Raw genomic sequence first — 13,317 nt, forward strand, 5'->3', positions numbered from 1 at the left:
CCATGGTGTGCCTGTGACCAATCAGCAGCAGGAGCAGCAGGTGCGTGCCAGTTGCCATGACGCCAGCCAGTGGATTGGTTACCATGGAAACCGAGGCAGAAAACTTAATAAGAGGCTTTGCTGAACAATGGACTGTCGTGTGGGGGCGCCGTTGCCATGGAAACCTGTTAACATATTCTGGTCTGCAGGTCGGATTGACCCGGACCGGATCTCAGCACCGCTGCCCCCGCTGTCTGGGAGGAGAACCGGTAAGAACCCGAGGCTGGTTCTGGTCAGGGAGGGTCTAATCTCTGTTGTCTGTGATGTCATCAATCAATCAATCAGATGTGAGCTATCAGGTGATGTTAAACATGATGATTCCAGGGTCACATCAGCCACATGCTGGGTCAGTGAGAGGAAGAGGAGGAGGAGGAGGAGGAGCTCAGAAACCGTCCAATGACATGCCTTTCCATCCGGTGGAAGAACCAATCAGGTGCCTTTCTGTCGGTTTCCCAGGAAGTTTTATCTGGAAACTCGACGTTCCCTCAAAGAGTCAGTGAGTGATCACCCAGCGTCGCCATGGAGACGGGTCAGTCAGCACCATGTGACGGTGTGTTCAGAGACTCTGATCTAACGTGTCTCTGAACACACCTGATTCCTGATTGGCTGACTCAGACTTGGCGATGCGTTCGCTGCCATCAGGGCTTTTCCCGACTGCAGACGCTTTCTTCTTCTGTGGTGTGGAACCGCTCCAGGCGTTAAAGACTATAGTGCATGTCTTCCTGGTCATGTTTACTAGTATCTTGAGAGGCTTCTATATTTTTAATTCAGACCTGACTGAATGTAAGATAGTGTCCAGCTGACATCATTTCCTGCTCCAGGTTGACCAATCAGAGAGCAGTTTTTGTACTGTAGGCGGTTTTTAAAATAAAACGTCTGTGAACGGCTCTGGTGTCTGATTGTCCCTCGATCAGGTGGCTACAAGTGAGCATCACGTTGTCCAGAGGGTCTGTACGCCATCCAGTGATGTCATCAGCGCCTCACTTTGAGGCTCCACCCACTCAGGTCATTGACATGGCGCCTATTCACAGAAAGCCCGAAAACCGCTGACGGCCATTTTGCTAATGGGCTGAGATAGGAGGAAGGCAAACTAGGTAATAGCACCACCTCCTCTCCTTCACACACACACACACACCCCCACACACACACGACCCCCACCACAAGATCCTGACCTGAAGGACGGACCTACTGGACCTCAAACTACCGGGGAATTTCCTGCTGATGTCTCTGAATGCTTCTGCTGTCTGTCATGCAGTTCAGTTAATTAATTAGTTTAAAGGGTTTCTACGGAAACAGTCCAGCTTCGAGTCGTCGACTAGCAGCAGCTCTACAGATGGTTTAAACTCCAGATCCCATGATGCCCCAGGGCTGCTCCTCCCCCAGCGCAGGGTGGAGAGTGGGAGGAGGAGCGGAGGGGGAGTTTGGGAAAGAATGCCTGGAATTCATTTCCTGTCAAACAACTTTCACAGCAAGGAGGAGACGAAGAGGAGACGAAGAGTCATGTCCAAGTTTGAGACGTTGCTCCAGAGTGTGAAGGAGACGAGGGACTGACTCCTTCTCCTCCTGCTGGGATTCTGCCTCCGGGAGGAGGAGCGCTGACTCCTGGTTCTCCTGAAGGAACCCATGATTCCTGCTGCAGGAGGAACCGGACCGACTCCTGCGGGGAAACTGGGCTCTGCTCCTGCTGCAGGAGGCGCAGCATGGCTGAGCCGCTGCTGAGGAGAACCTTCTCCAGGCTGAGGGGCAAAGAGAGGAGGCGCAGGAAGACGGAGCCCAAACTGAGCGGTGAGCACTTTACCAACTGCCAGTGAGTGCATCACGATGGTCAGTGAATGCATCACGATGGTCCTCAGGGTCAGTAGAACCTGCTGGAACCAGTAAACCTAGAACTGGACCCGGGTCCAGGCGGCCATCGTCTTCACTTCTGCTCTGTCTTCTCAAACCCGCAAACAGCCGCTGTGGTTGTGTCGGCCCTTCTCTGCCAAGGTCAGGGGCCCAACAGGTGGTCAGGGGCCCAGCAGGGGGCGCCAGTTCTTGGGGTCGTCTGGGCTGCTTGAACTAAATGAATCCAGGCCATTTACTGTTTGATACCTGGGATCAGATGAGGATGAGAACCTGCTGGAACCTGGAGCAGACGGTTCTGACGAGGGCTGTCGTACACAAATATTTTAGGAATCGAGTAATCTATCAATTATTCTTATGATTAATTGAGTAATCAGATAAAAAATTTGATAAAATAAAATATTTGTAAATCTAGCATAACATCAGTGTTATCAGATATCAATATCAGTCCAATTTTTCATTTTTGAGCTTCCCTAACAATAACTTTTCTGTAGTTTAGAAAACTAACCTGTAACAATAAATCTCACTTTCTAAGTTAACCTGAAGAAAAGTTATACAAAAATCTGAAATTATATTCAATGTACCAATAAAGAGGCGGGCTCACAAATACGCTTATAAAAATTGTCTATGATCCAGCTTTTGGTTTATATATTCATCTCCAGTCAGTTTAATAGATGAACTCTGACCTTGCCCAGACATTTAGCTTTGTGTTCATGTTAGCCACAAGGCAGCGAAGCGATCAGCTGCTGCTGTGCAGGTTTGTCAGAATCATGGCAGCAAACCAACAAAACGCAAAGAACTTTGCCCATTTTTCCTCCCAAGCTAACCGAGTCAGCTGAGTAAAGCTGTTAGTGACTGACTGGTAAATGTTAGTTAAATGATGACTAGCTAATGTTAGCTACATGGTAACTAGCAAAGCCAATATATCACGTTGAGCTTGTTAACAAGAACAGGCTACTAATTTTGTTATCTATGTTCAAAAGTACTAATTACATTTACTTTAGTAACTTTTTTGGAAAAAAGGTACTTGGAAGAATAGTTTTACACTTTGTTCTCTTACTTGACTAGATTGATTTTGCATAAAGAAAACATTGGAAACATTAGATTTTCGCAACATTTGAGCATAATTACTCAGTGTTTTATACATGTCACTGTTTATATCCTTATTGTTTATTTTACATTAATAAACATTGCTATTTGAAATGTTACGTAAAGGTTTGTTTACGTATTTATATTAAAGTAAAAGCTCATTTTACTTTTATATAATCTGCCCCCTGATAACCTCTGGCGGCTCCAGGCGTTGCGCCAGTTAGGATGTTTGTCAGACATTATCGTCAGTAAAATCCTCCCAGACCGAACTTGAAAATTGGACCCTATGCTGCTAACACTTAGCTTTCATCAACAACTCAGGTGGAAGAGAGAGCGCTGCGCAACCCATATAAGAACCCGACCGGAACCCGGTGTGCGAAATAATAAAACATAATTTAAGGAAGCTGAGCTGCGTCGAAGCTTCAAGGAATTTTAATAATTGAGGTACTTGAATCATTCGAGGAATCGTTACAGCCCTGGTTCTGATAGGTTCTGGACCATCTGGAAGGATTTCTCTGAGCCCCAGACTTGGAAGTAAATCCAGACCCGGGCCTGAGCCTGTGATTGGGTCGCTTAGCACACCGCCTGCACACGTATCAGCTTCCTGTCATTAGCCCTACTGAACTTCCTGTTTATGTGTCCGGATGGACCGTCTCACTGCACTGGTTCTGTTCATACTGGAGCAGAATTGCTGGTGTAGAACTGGGCCTATTGGTTCTGAAGGAGACAAACTGGACCCTTCGGGGAGGACTGATCTCTTCTGACACCAGAACCCAATGAGAGTTACCTCAGAACCTGGCAGAACCGCCGGTCCAACCCAACGTTTCTTCCTGTGTCGCTGACTGCAGGCCGGGTGTGTGTGTGCGTGTGGGTGTGTGTGTGCCTCTGTCCTATTTATTAACTTTCTGAAGACCGATGGGCCTGATGGGGCCCACGGCCCGTTCCTGATACAGTGGACCCCTTGAGGTCCGGTTAAGGCGAGTTCGGTTTATGAGGTTTGGGTCACTAACCTTCACTGAAATGAATGGAAGTTTATACAAAGTCTGAATGTGGGTAGAAATACACACACGTCTGCATCTGCGTGTGTATGATGAATAGTGAATACTCAGCAGTGTGTGTTGAACACAGAAGCTCCTTTCACATCTGTGCAGCTGTTTATTCAACCTCTGCCCCTCCCCCTCCTGTTTCTAGCTCTCAGACTCATTCAGATGACAGGAAGTAAAGCCAGCCTGTGGAGAGGGTCACTTCCTGTTTGGTCCTGCTTGTAGCCTCAGGAAGCAGTTGGGCAGAACCCTCAGAACTATTAGGAGGCATTTTTACCTTAGGACATCTGAAGAGTTCCTGATAAATAAAAACTTCAGTTGGGTCAGTTGGTTCTGGGTCAGTTGGTTGTCAGTGGGCCCGTCACAATAACAAATGTGCTGGATGATAAATTGTCCCAGAAATGATTGCAGCAGCTCTGCATCCTGCAACTTTTCTCTGTGCAAAGGGAACGTGCGCATCAAGGGAATCTCTGACCCACTGGGCCAGAACCGCAGGACCGGAACCGGGTTCTGGTGTTAGTCTGATGGTCCTTGTTTGGCGTTAAACATGAGGCAGAGTTAAGTCTGTGTGGCACTCTTCTCTGTCTCTAAACATGTTTTCATTCTGGAGTGACCTCAGCATCAGGTTAACAGATCGACCAATCAGAGAAGAGGATAAACGTGTTTGTGTTTCACACAGAAACATCCCAACCAGATAAACGCAGAGCAGAAGCAGCAGCCTCAGGTTGCATTCAGCAGAACAACACGGCTTATTCACGCAGCTCGGTCAGACGCTGATGCTGCCTGTCATGAGACGCTGCTCTCTACTGAGCATGCTCAGAACACTAGCGACCAGCTGCCCCTTCACCGGTCTGAACTGGTGAAGGAACTAATGCATGGACTGGTTTTTCTTGTTGCTCGGCTCAGACACAGATGACATTCAGAGTTGTCTTTGCGAATTAAAAAGAAGATTTTATTTACCTTTATACAAAAATACAGCTTGACATACTCGGTGCCTAACGCTCCTCAGAAGAACGGAAACCGAGCACTGCACCCCAACGTTCCAGGAACACACATCAAAAACCGTCGCATTCAATGACATAAAGGAAATATCAGTTGCTAAGTTATCAAGCTACAATGAAAGATGAATGAACTTATTATAATAAACAAAACAAATTGGGTGGGGTACCTGTGAACTATAATACACATGAACAGTATAATAAATAAATAAACTAATAAATTCGGTGTCTCACATTCTGAATCATTCTGGGACCAAGTTAACCAAAGTGGTTCTACATAGAAAGGCTAAAAACCCAAACCTTGCTAACAACTTCCCACGATTTATCAGTGGTCATGATCATGCTGGTATTTCTCTGACAAATGAAGCTTAATGTGACGTAAATTATAGAGTCTTTGAAGTAAGGATGTCATGATAACAGCCAGTCAGAGGTACACCGTCTGTAGAAGACTGTGTGCGCCTGAAAGGCGCTAATTTCAGATCACTCATCAATTGAATCTTCCTCGGTCAGAAGGAATAGGCCAACCCCACCGGTGCAGCTTAGAAGGTTTATTGATAGAACAATAGCAGGTCAACGGGAGGTGAAGTCACAGCCGATGGTGAGGTGAAGACAGCACCGAGGTGCCCGTACTTGGTGTGAGGGGGTGTGTTTGTGTGTGTGTGTGGTTATCTGAAACAGAAAAAACAATAAAGGTACATATTAAGAGCCATGCGAGCAAAAACGGATACATGTACAGTAGATACAGGACGGAAATGGCCTGCAGCACCACAGAAATCCACCGGAGGGCGCCACAACACCACAAATGAACCGTCGGTCAAATGCAACAAACATCCAAAACCATCAGAACACATGAAATGAACGGTAATTCCCTCATATACTAATACAATAACAATATATATCTGGCAAAGTATAATACATAACCTGAGCTATTATAAGTAAACGCCTGCATTGTCGGCAGCCAGAGAAACAAGAGGACGTCATCACCTCCTGGGCCAACAACCGACACAAACACAAATATCGTACATGGAAATGTATATATAGTTACATCATAAAAACGCACACAGGTTTCATACACACGGGATTACAAAAGGATTGATGTGGATGCTACTTCAATGCCACCGAGCCACACAGAAGCACTGAAAAACAACCAGCTCAGCTACGTAAAATTAGAACTACAAAATGAACAGATGCATCTTGGGTAATGCAGTGCCAAACAAACAGACGGACTTTTAACACCGTCTCTTTGTAATGACTTCAACAATTTAAATCTAAATGCTCCTCTTGGGGTGAATCAACTCTGTGTTAACAGTGAATAGTCGACAGTCTGGCTGCTAGGTCCTGAGGAGGTTTTTCATTTGAAACTTGCAGTACACAAACCCAAAGTTGCTCAATTCTGGTCTGCAGGTGTTTCATTTCCTGGCCAAATACAATCTGCCATTGTTTTGGCAAACTTACACACTGAAGCAGAACTAACTTTGGTGACCTCCGGTTGTTGTAACCGAGTGTGGATGTTGCCCCTTGTGGCCGCTGGTGTAAAACCTCCCTGTGGTTGCTGCTGTCTCTAATGTCTCTGACGATGAAGCTGCCAGTTACTGGAGTCTGCTTCTCAGCAGGTGAACCTGGTTGAATCCTGGAGAGACTGGTTGTGACCTGGAGTCTAGAACTGTCGTAGCTTAGCATCAGTGAGCCGGCCTGAAGTCTTGACTGCCTGGTCTATGCTGGAGGAGGGTTACCTGGTGGAAACCCTTGATCTCCTACAGAAAGAAAGCTTTCATCAAAGACTATAGAACTGGATTTGGAAAAATAATTGGGATTCAGTTGAAAGACATTATAAACCAATTCAAGTCCTGATCAGTATTCCAAACTATAAAAAGGTCTTGATGGATTCCACCTTAGAACGAACAGATTAGAGTCTGTTATCCCCACTGTCATTCTTTAAGTAAACTGTAGCTTTAATGCCATGACTTGACATCTGCTCATGATTTTTGTGTATTCTTTTTTTATTTCTTGATGTATGTCTCCAATTTGTCTAATTAATTGTTGCATAAAGGTGTTTGTGTGAATGTGTTGGCCCCCACCACTAGTTGCAAATGAATTTCCGTTCAGAGACTAAATAAAGTGAACAGGAAGGCAACAACACCCTAACCAGAGAAACGGAGAAGCTAAGCGAACCTTAGGGCAGGAAATGTGAGACACCAGCAGGTTATCCAGAGCAGAGGGCGTGTTCACGTGTTTGATGATGCAGAACTTGAAGGTCCATTTCTCAACCTTCTGTTTGTTTTCTTCAGAGCCTCCAGTCAGCTCTACCGCCATTCAGACGTCTCCATCATCACCATCACTGAACATCATATACAGCACTGTAACCGCCGCCCGCCCTGACTCCAGCTCCCCTCCTCGAAATCACATCACGGTTGCTAAGAAACAGCAATGGGCGCGGCAGGAAGCTTCTTGTCCGAGCTCCACCCACATGACCTCTGACCAGTGGTCGTCATGGATATCCCACCATGAATCTGGGCTGACCTGGAGCGACAAGGTATTCAGATGGGAGGTGGTTCCTGTTGATCCATCATTGTTCTCTCTCTGTGTGGTTCCTCCAGTTTTACTTCAGCTTGATTTCAGTTTGGTGACGGATTCTGCTGCTTGTCTCTCTTGAAGGTTGTAACTCGTGTTGCCGTGTTTTCAGGCGCATGCTGAAGCCGTGCCGCTTAGGGACGCAGTCATCAGTACGCACCAGGAAGACTCCCAAGCTTCAGGGGGCGCCACTGAGATTCCCACCCCAGGAGTCAGCGCCAAGCTGTCCGGCCAGCGGGCGTACCTGCAGAGCCTGGAGCGGAGCAGCCGAGCATGGGTTCTGTCTTCAGGAAAGTCCCAGGCTCCGGATGATGAGTTCGGGCCTCTGGAGGAGAACAGCAGCAGCAACATCTGGTACAACCCCATCCCAGAGGAGGAGGACGGAGGAGCCCCACCGACAGAAGAGGAGGTATGGAAGAGGAGAGATGAAGAGCAGGAGGTCGCTGATCTCAGAGGACACGGTTGTAGCTGTGAGTGCCCACAGGAGGGCTCCAATCCAAGCGTCAGTCATCAGGTTCATGACATTACTGAAGAAATCTCAGGTAAGCTGCTTCTTTCCACCAGTTGCTGTGTGATTGCAGTGAGTTGCTCATTGATTATCCGTCCGTTACAGACTGCCCTGTCTCAGACTCAAGCCCCGCCTCCCTAAACAAAGGGGGCGGAGCTGGGAGTGTGATGGACAGGCTGAGGTCTCCTGGTACTGTTCGGAAACTCTCTTTAAAAATGAAGAAACTTCCTGAACTCCGGCGAAAACTCAGTCTACGTTCATCTTCCCGTACTAACCGCCAGACCGGCGGAGGAGGTGGGGACGAGCCAACCAATAACAACGCAGCATCATCCCCGGTGCTGGCCAATCAGAACGTCATCAGCAGGTACCATCTGGACAGCTCTGCCCCCCCAGTGCGTCCTCGCCATCGATCATCAAGACAACGCTCCGCCGGCAAAGGAGGTTCTTCCTTCTTTCCTTCACTTCCTTCCTTCCATCCTTCTTTCCTCCATTCCAGGCCTCTGGTTCCCTCAGATTGCTTAAGTTAAACTATTGTAGTAGTTCATTAGTTGAGCCATTAGTCACTAATATGACTTAGTTACTTAGTTACCATACTAATGGGTGAACTTTTCCTGGTGGAGGTTGACTAGCTGCTGAATTCTTGAAGGCTTAGTTAAAACCTCAAGGCAACAGTCGGGTTGTTGTTTCTAACACTAGCTGCTTGCATCTGCTACATAGATTAACTCTCTTGGTTAGTATCTGGTAATGTTCTGGATGACGCTGTCTTCTGCTGGTTAGCTAGGCTAGCTGGGTTAGCTGGACTAGCTGACCCTTTGCAGTTACTCTTCCTCCTCAGGTCTGTGATTGAATGTGAGGTTGGGAATCGGCTTCTGTATCTTTGGTATTTCTTCGTCCTCCTTATTTGTCCTTGTCAGCAACCAAAGATGTGACTGATTTGTGACCAAACTGTAGAGTCAGGTACGCTGCTAGTTAGGATTTTGGTGAGCCTAACGAACCCAGTAGCCAATGAGCCCCTTTTATTTCTATCAGGGTACCTCAGTGATGGAGACTCCCCTGAGCTGTTGCCCCGGCAACAGGCTGCTGACCTCACAGCATCCCAGGAAGCTTGGTGTGACGTCAGTTCGTTTCAGCTGTACGTGGGCTCAGATCCGCCGCGATGCAGCCAGCGGGTGACGGGGTTACTGACAGTGCACCTGCTGGGCCTGGAGGAGATGAAGAGCAGCAGGTAAACTACAGCTGACTGGTCAGAGCTGGTCCTGGACTTTGACTATAAAATGGAAAATGTGCTTCCAGTTTGCAGCGTAATGTTTCTAAGCCTCTTTTGGTCCCAGATCAGAGAACAGCAAAGAAATCTTCTTGGCCATCCAAATCGATGGGGTGACAAGAGCCAGGACCGCCCTCTTGACCCTCAGAGGCCACACCCGGCCCCTGAACCACACCTTTCACCTCGACTTGGAGAGGGCCCGGCAGCTTCGCATCGTGGTGCTGACACCAGGTACCGGCTTAATTCTAGGGGGTCCAAAACCCAACCCCAGCTACGTTTGGATAACCTGGACCTGGACCTGGACCCGGACCCGGACTCGGACCCGGACCTGGACCTGGAACCAGAACCAGAACCAGAACCAGAACCAGAACCAGACCTGGGCCTGAACCACTCTATCCTGGAACCGGACCTGGACCACCCATTGTTAGGACTCTTGGCATAACAAGTGCTTTTTGTTTAGCTCCATCAGCGGTGGGCGGAGCCAAACCAGACCAGAGTAATTCTGCTGGAGGTCCAAACAGGAACCGGGTGTGCTGCCTGGGTGGCGTCTCCATCCCGCCGCTCTTTAAAGGTCGATCACATTCCACCTGATATTGGTTATTGATCCTGGAGAAGTGATGATGGTTGAAATCTGCCGCTTGTTTCTCTTTCAGGAAGTCGCAGTCAGCAGCTCTGCCTGAAGCTGGAGCCCAGAGGACTGCTGTACGTCAAACTGACTCTGCAGGAAAAATGGGACACCCAGGTAACCTGGGAGATCCTGGTAAACTCCATAAATACTGCTGTTGCAATGCGCTGGGAGTCCCATAGATGGCGCACTGGGTGTAGTGGTTGTCCTGGGTTCCATTCTCGGTCTCAGGTCATTTACTGCTTGTCTACTTCTTCTCTCCCCTCCTTATATACTGTTAAATAAAAAACACTAAAATAGAGGCTAAAATATCTTTACTAAAATAAAAGTCACATACTGCTGTAAAAAGTCTAGAGGTGCTGGGAATCTGAACGTTTGTGTCGGCAGCACGGCAGGGATCCATCAGCGCCGGCTAATGTGTTTGGGGTTGAACTGCACCACCTGGTGGAGAAAGAAGGAAGCGCAGCTCCAGTTCCCCTGCTGATCCAGAAGACGGTGGCAGAAATAGAGAGACGAGGCCTGAAGGTGGGAACTAAGCTTTTTCTATTGCGACCGCTCCGACCCCTCAGTACCGACCCAAGACTGAACCGGACCTGGGTTTGTTCAGGTGGTGGGTCTGTACCGGTTGTGTGGTTCCGCTGCCATCAAGAAGGAGCTGAGAGACGGGTTTGAGAAGAACAGTTCAGCCGTGTGTCTATCCGAGGACCGGTACCCCGACGTCAACGTCATCACAGGTCAGTGACTAGAACCGGGCCAGAACCGGAACCTGGTGCAGGACCAAACCAAGCTCAGGTTCTCACCCAATCCTGAGCTAGTTTTCCATGAGGACTTGATTTAGAACCGGACCCACTGAGTGGTGGACTGTTTGGTTCTAAACTGCTGGCTGGGTCCAAACCCAGAAGTATCAGTCATCAAGTGAAACTGGAAGGAGGGAACTAAACAGAACCAGAGACCTGGTTCCCAAACAAACTAGAACAAGATGATCCCGAGGGTTTGGATCAGAATCAAAGACCCGGTACTCAGTACTGACTGCCTTGTTTTCTGAATCCTGATTGGACTTTCTTTGTTACGGGCCTTGAGACAGTGTTAGGTGTAAACTGTTGTTATGTTGATAAACTGACCGGTCGGGCTGGATCAGAACCATCCAGAACCAACCCTGTTGTTCTCCAGGTGTTCTGAAGGACTACCTCCGTGAGCTGCCGTCGCCGCTCATCACCAGGACTCTGTACCAGGTGGTCCTGGAGGCCATGACCCTTCGACCACCACTGGAGACCCCCGACCCAGAAGCGGCCCAGTGCACCGTTAGACTCCTGTCCTGTCTGCCGGAACCAGAGAAGGTACCACAATCATGTTTGCAGTTCTACAGAACTAAAATCCGTGGGTCTGTTGGTGATTGGGTTGAGCCCATAGGAACCCTTCTGACGGTTCTAAAGGGTCCAAACAAAACCCCAGAACCCTTACAGTCATTATTTATTCAACAAAGATCCAGAATGAAAAACTGAGAATGAAAATGAAACACTAAAATACAAAACCAACAGAATGTAACAAGAGTACTTCCTTCCTGCAGTCACCTCGGTTAAACCTTTATATATTTAGGGGCCCATCGTCACTTTCACGCCTTCATCCAGTTCACTACATTCATGTCATCACATCTGTGACATCACAGCTGCCCTCTCAGGGCTCCATTTATCTGTACCTGATGGGTCCTGCCCACCCCCCAGGCTACGCTGTCCATGTTGCTGGATCACCTCAGCCTGGTCGCATCCTTCAGCTCCTTCAACCGGATGACGCACCAGAATCTGGCTGTCTGCTTTGGCCCGGTTCTCCTCACCCCAACCCAGGAGGCCCGCCGGGCGGCTGGCAGGGGGAGCCGGGGCAAAACCCTCGGTCCGGGGGAGGAGATGGCCAATGCAGTGGACTTCAAGCGGCACATCGAGGCCTTGCACTACCTGCTGCAGCTCTGGCCAGGTGAGCCGAGCCGACCCGCTGCTGCTGCACTCACAACATTCACCTTTCACAATCTTCACGTTCCCCGTGTTCCTCCTTAGTGCCGATCAACCGAGTGCCAGTAGACGAACCCTCTCCTCCACGCTCTCCTTCCATTCCCCGACACCTCCAGGTCGAACCACGCCCTCAGCACTGCCCACCGTGGCTTCCCGGCGCCGACGGCGTGGTGTCCCGTCGGGGGCGTGGCGGACCAGCCCGGTTGGAGAGCCCGCCCCCCGTCAACCGGTATGCCGGGGATTGGACCGTCTGCGGGCCAGACCTGCCGGCAGAGGATGAAGCCGACTACGACGAGGTGGCGGGAAGTGAGAGCGAAGGAGGTAAAACTCCGACCGCAGGGGCGGCTCGGACTTCAGGTTCGGCCGAAGGCTTCGTGTCATTCTCTGCTCCGTGTTTCAGGCAGCAGAGAGGAAGAGGAGGAGGAGGAGCAGAAGGAGGCTTGGCCGCCCGGAGCCACAGGAGGAGGCCACTTCGTAGACGACTTCATGGACTTTGATGCTCCGTTCAACTGTCGCCTCAGCCTGAAGGACTTTGACACCCTGATCCACGACCTGGACCGGGAGCTGGCCAAACAGATCAACATCTGCCTGTAGGGGGGAAGAGGGAGGTGGGGTGTTCATCACCTCATCTGGACCAAAATCCAGATCTGCCCTTCAGGGGTTTGTGAGTCCAGAACCAATCGGATCGCTTCTAGAAAATTACTTTTCTGAAAGTGAAGGAACTTTCAGTAGTAAAGTTTCTCTTTGCACGTTGGAAGTCAAAACGCTCCACTGCTGAGGATAGGCTGCCCCCCCAGGGTCACTGCTCTGCTGCCCCCTGCTGCCCAGGGAGGCGAACTGCAGCCGCTGCAAGGGTCTGGAGATGCTGAAGGGTTTTGCTGTCTTGAGGCCAGTGGGGTGGGGGGCAGGTTTTGTCTGGAGGGTTCAAGGGTTCAGCGTTTATCGGTACAGGTTTTGTCACTGTGAGAGCGTTCTCGGTCCTACTTGATGTTCCTGGCAGTATTATTGTTTTGTTTTGCACGCGCCCAGTAAGCACTTGTGATTTTTTTATCAGTACGTTTGTAAACAGATGATGTAACCAAAGATTTAAAGCACAGCTGCCTGTTTGTTCATTCCAAAATCAAATAATAAACACTATTGATATTATTTTAATTTCTGACTAAATGTTTCATTTTAGATGGAAATGTGATGTTCATGAGCTCATCCTGCAGCAACATGTTGCTCTCTTATTTATGCAACTATCAACAGGTTGTTCTGCAACGTTCTGATCATAAACATCAGATCTTTATTTTATTTTTATTTTTTCAGTTTGGCTTTATAATCCAACTGAGATGT

General features: G+C 48.8%; 1 protein-coding gene and 1 long non-coding RNA gene across 2 annotated transcripts; one reads left to right on the top strand and one right to left on the bottom strand.

The window, feature by feature from the left end:
* Window positions 1-1,045: 1,045 nt before the first annotated feature.
* Window positions 1,046-13,134, top strand: syde1 (synapse defective Rho GTPase homolog 1). The gene is made up of 14 exons (XM_028005683.1): window positions 1,046-1,824; window positions 7,300-7,544; window positions 7,695-8,124; window positions 8,196-8,531; window positions 9,120-9,315; window positions 9,422-9,585; window positions 9,815-9,925; window positions 10,008-10,096; window positions 10,367-10,504; window positions 10,587-10,713; window positions 11,150-11,316; window positions 11,701-11,947; window positions 12,028-12,303; window positions 12,383-13,134. The coding sequence occupies exons 1-14, from the start codon at window positions 1,740-1,742 to the stop codon at window positions 12,574-12,576; spliced, it is 2,805 nt and encodes a 934-aa protein (XP_027861484.1). The 5' UTR covers window positions 1,046-1,739; the 3' UTR covers window positions 12,577-13,134.
* On the bottom strand, window positions 5,545-7,273 carry LOC114137556 (uncharacterized). The gene is made up of 2 exons (XR_003594013.1): window positions 6,057-7,273; window positions 5,545-5,680 (listed from the first exon to the last, which is right to left on the bottom strand). It is a non-coding gene; the product is annotated as an uncharacterized LOC114137556 (long non-coding RNA).
* Window positions 13,135-13,317: the final 183 nt, after the last annotated feature.

This window comes from Xiphophorus couchianus, chromosome 2, assembly GCF_001444195.1.
Source record: "Xiphophorus couchianus chromosome 2, X_couchianus-1.0, whole genome shotgun sequence".
In the NCBI taxonomy this organism is placed as follows: domain Eukaryota; kingdom Metazoa; phylum Chordata; class Actinopteri; order Cyprinodontiformes; family Poeciliidae; genus Xiphophorus; species Xiphophorus couchianus.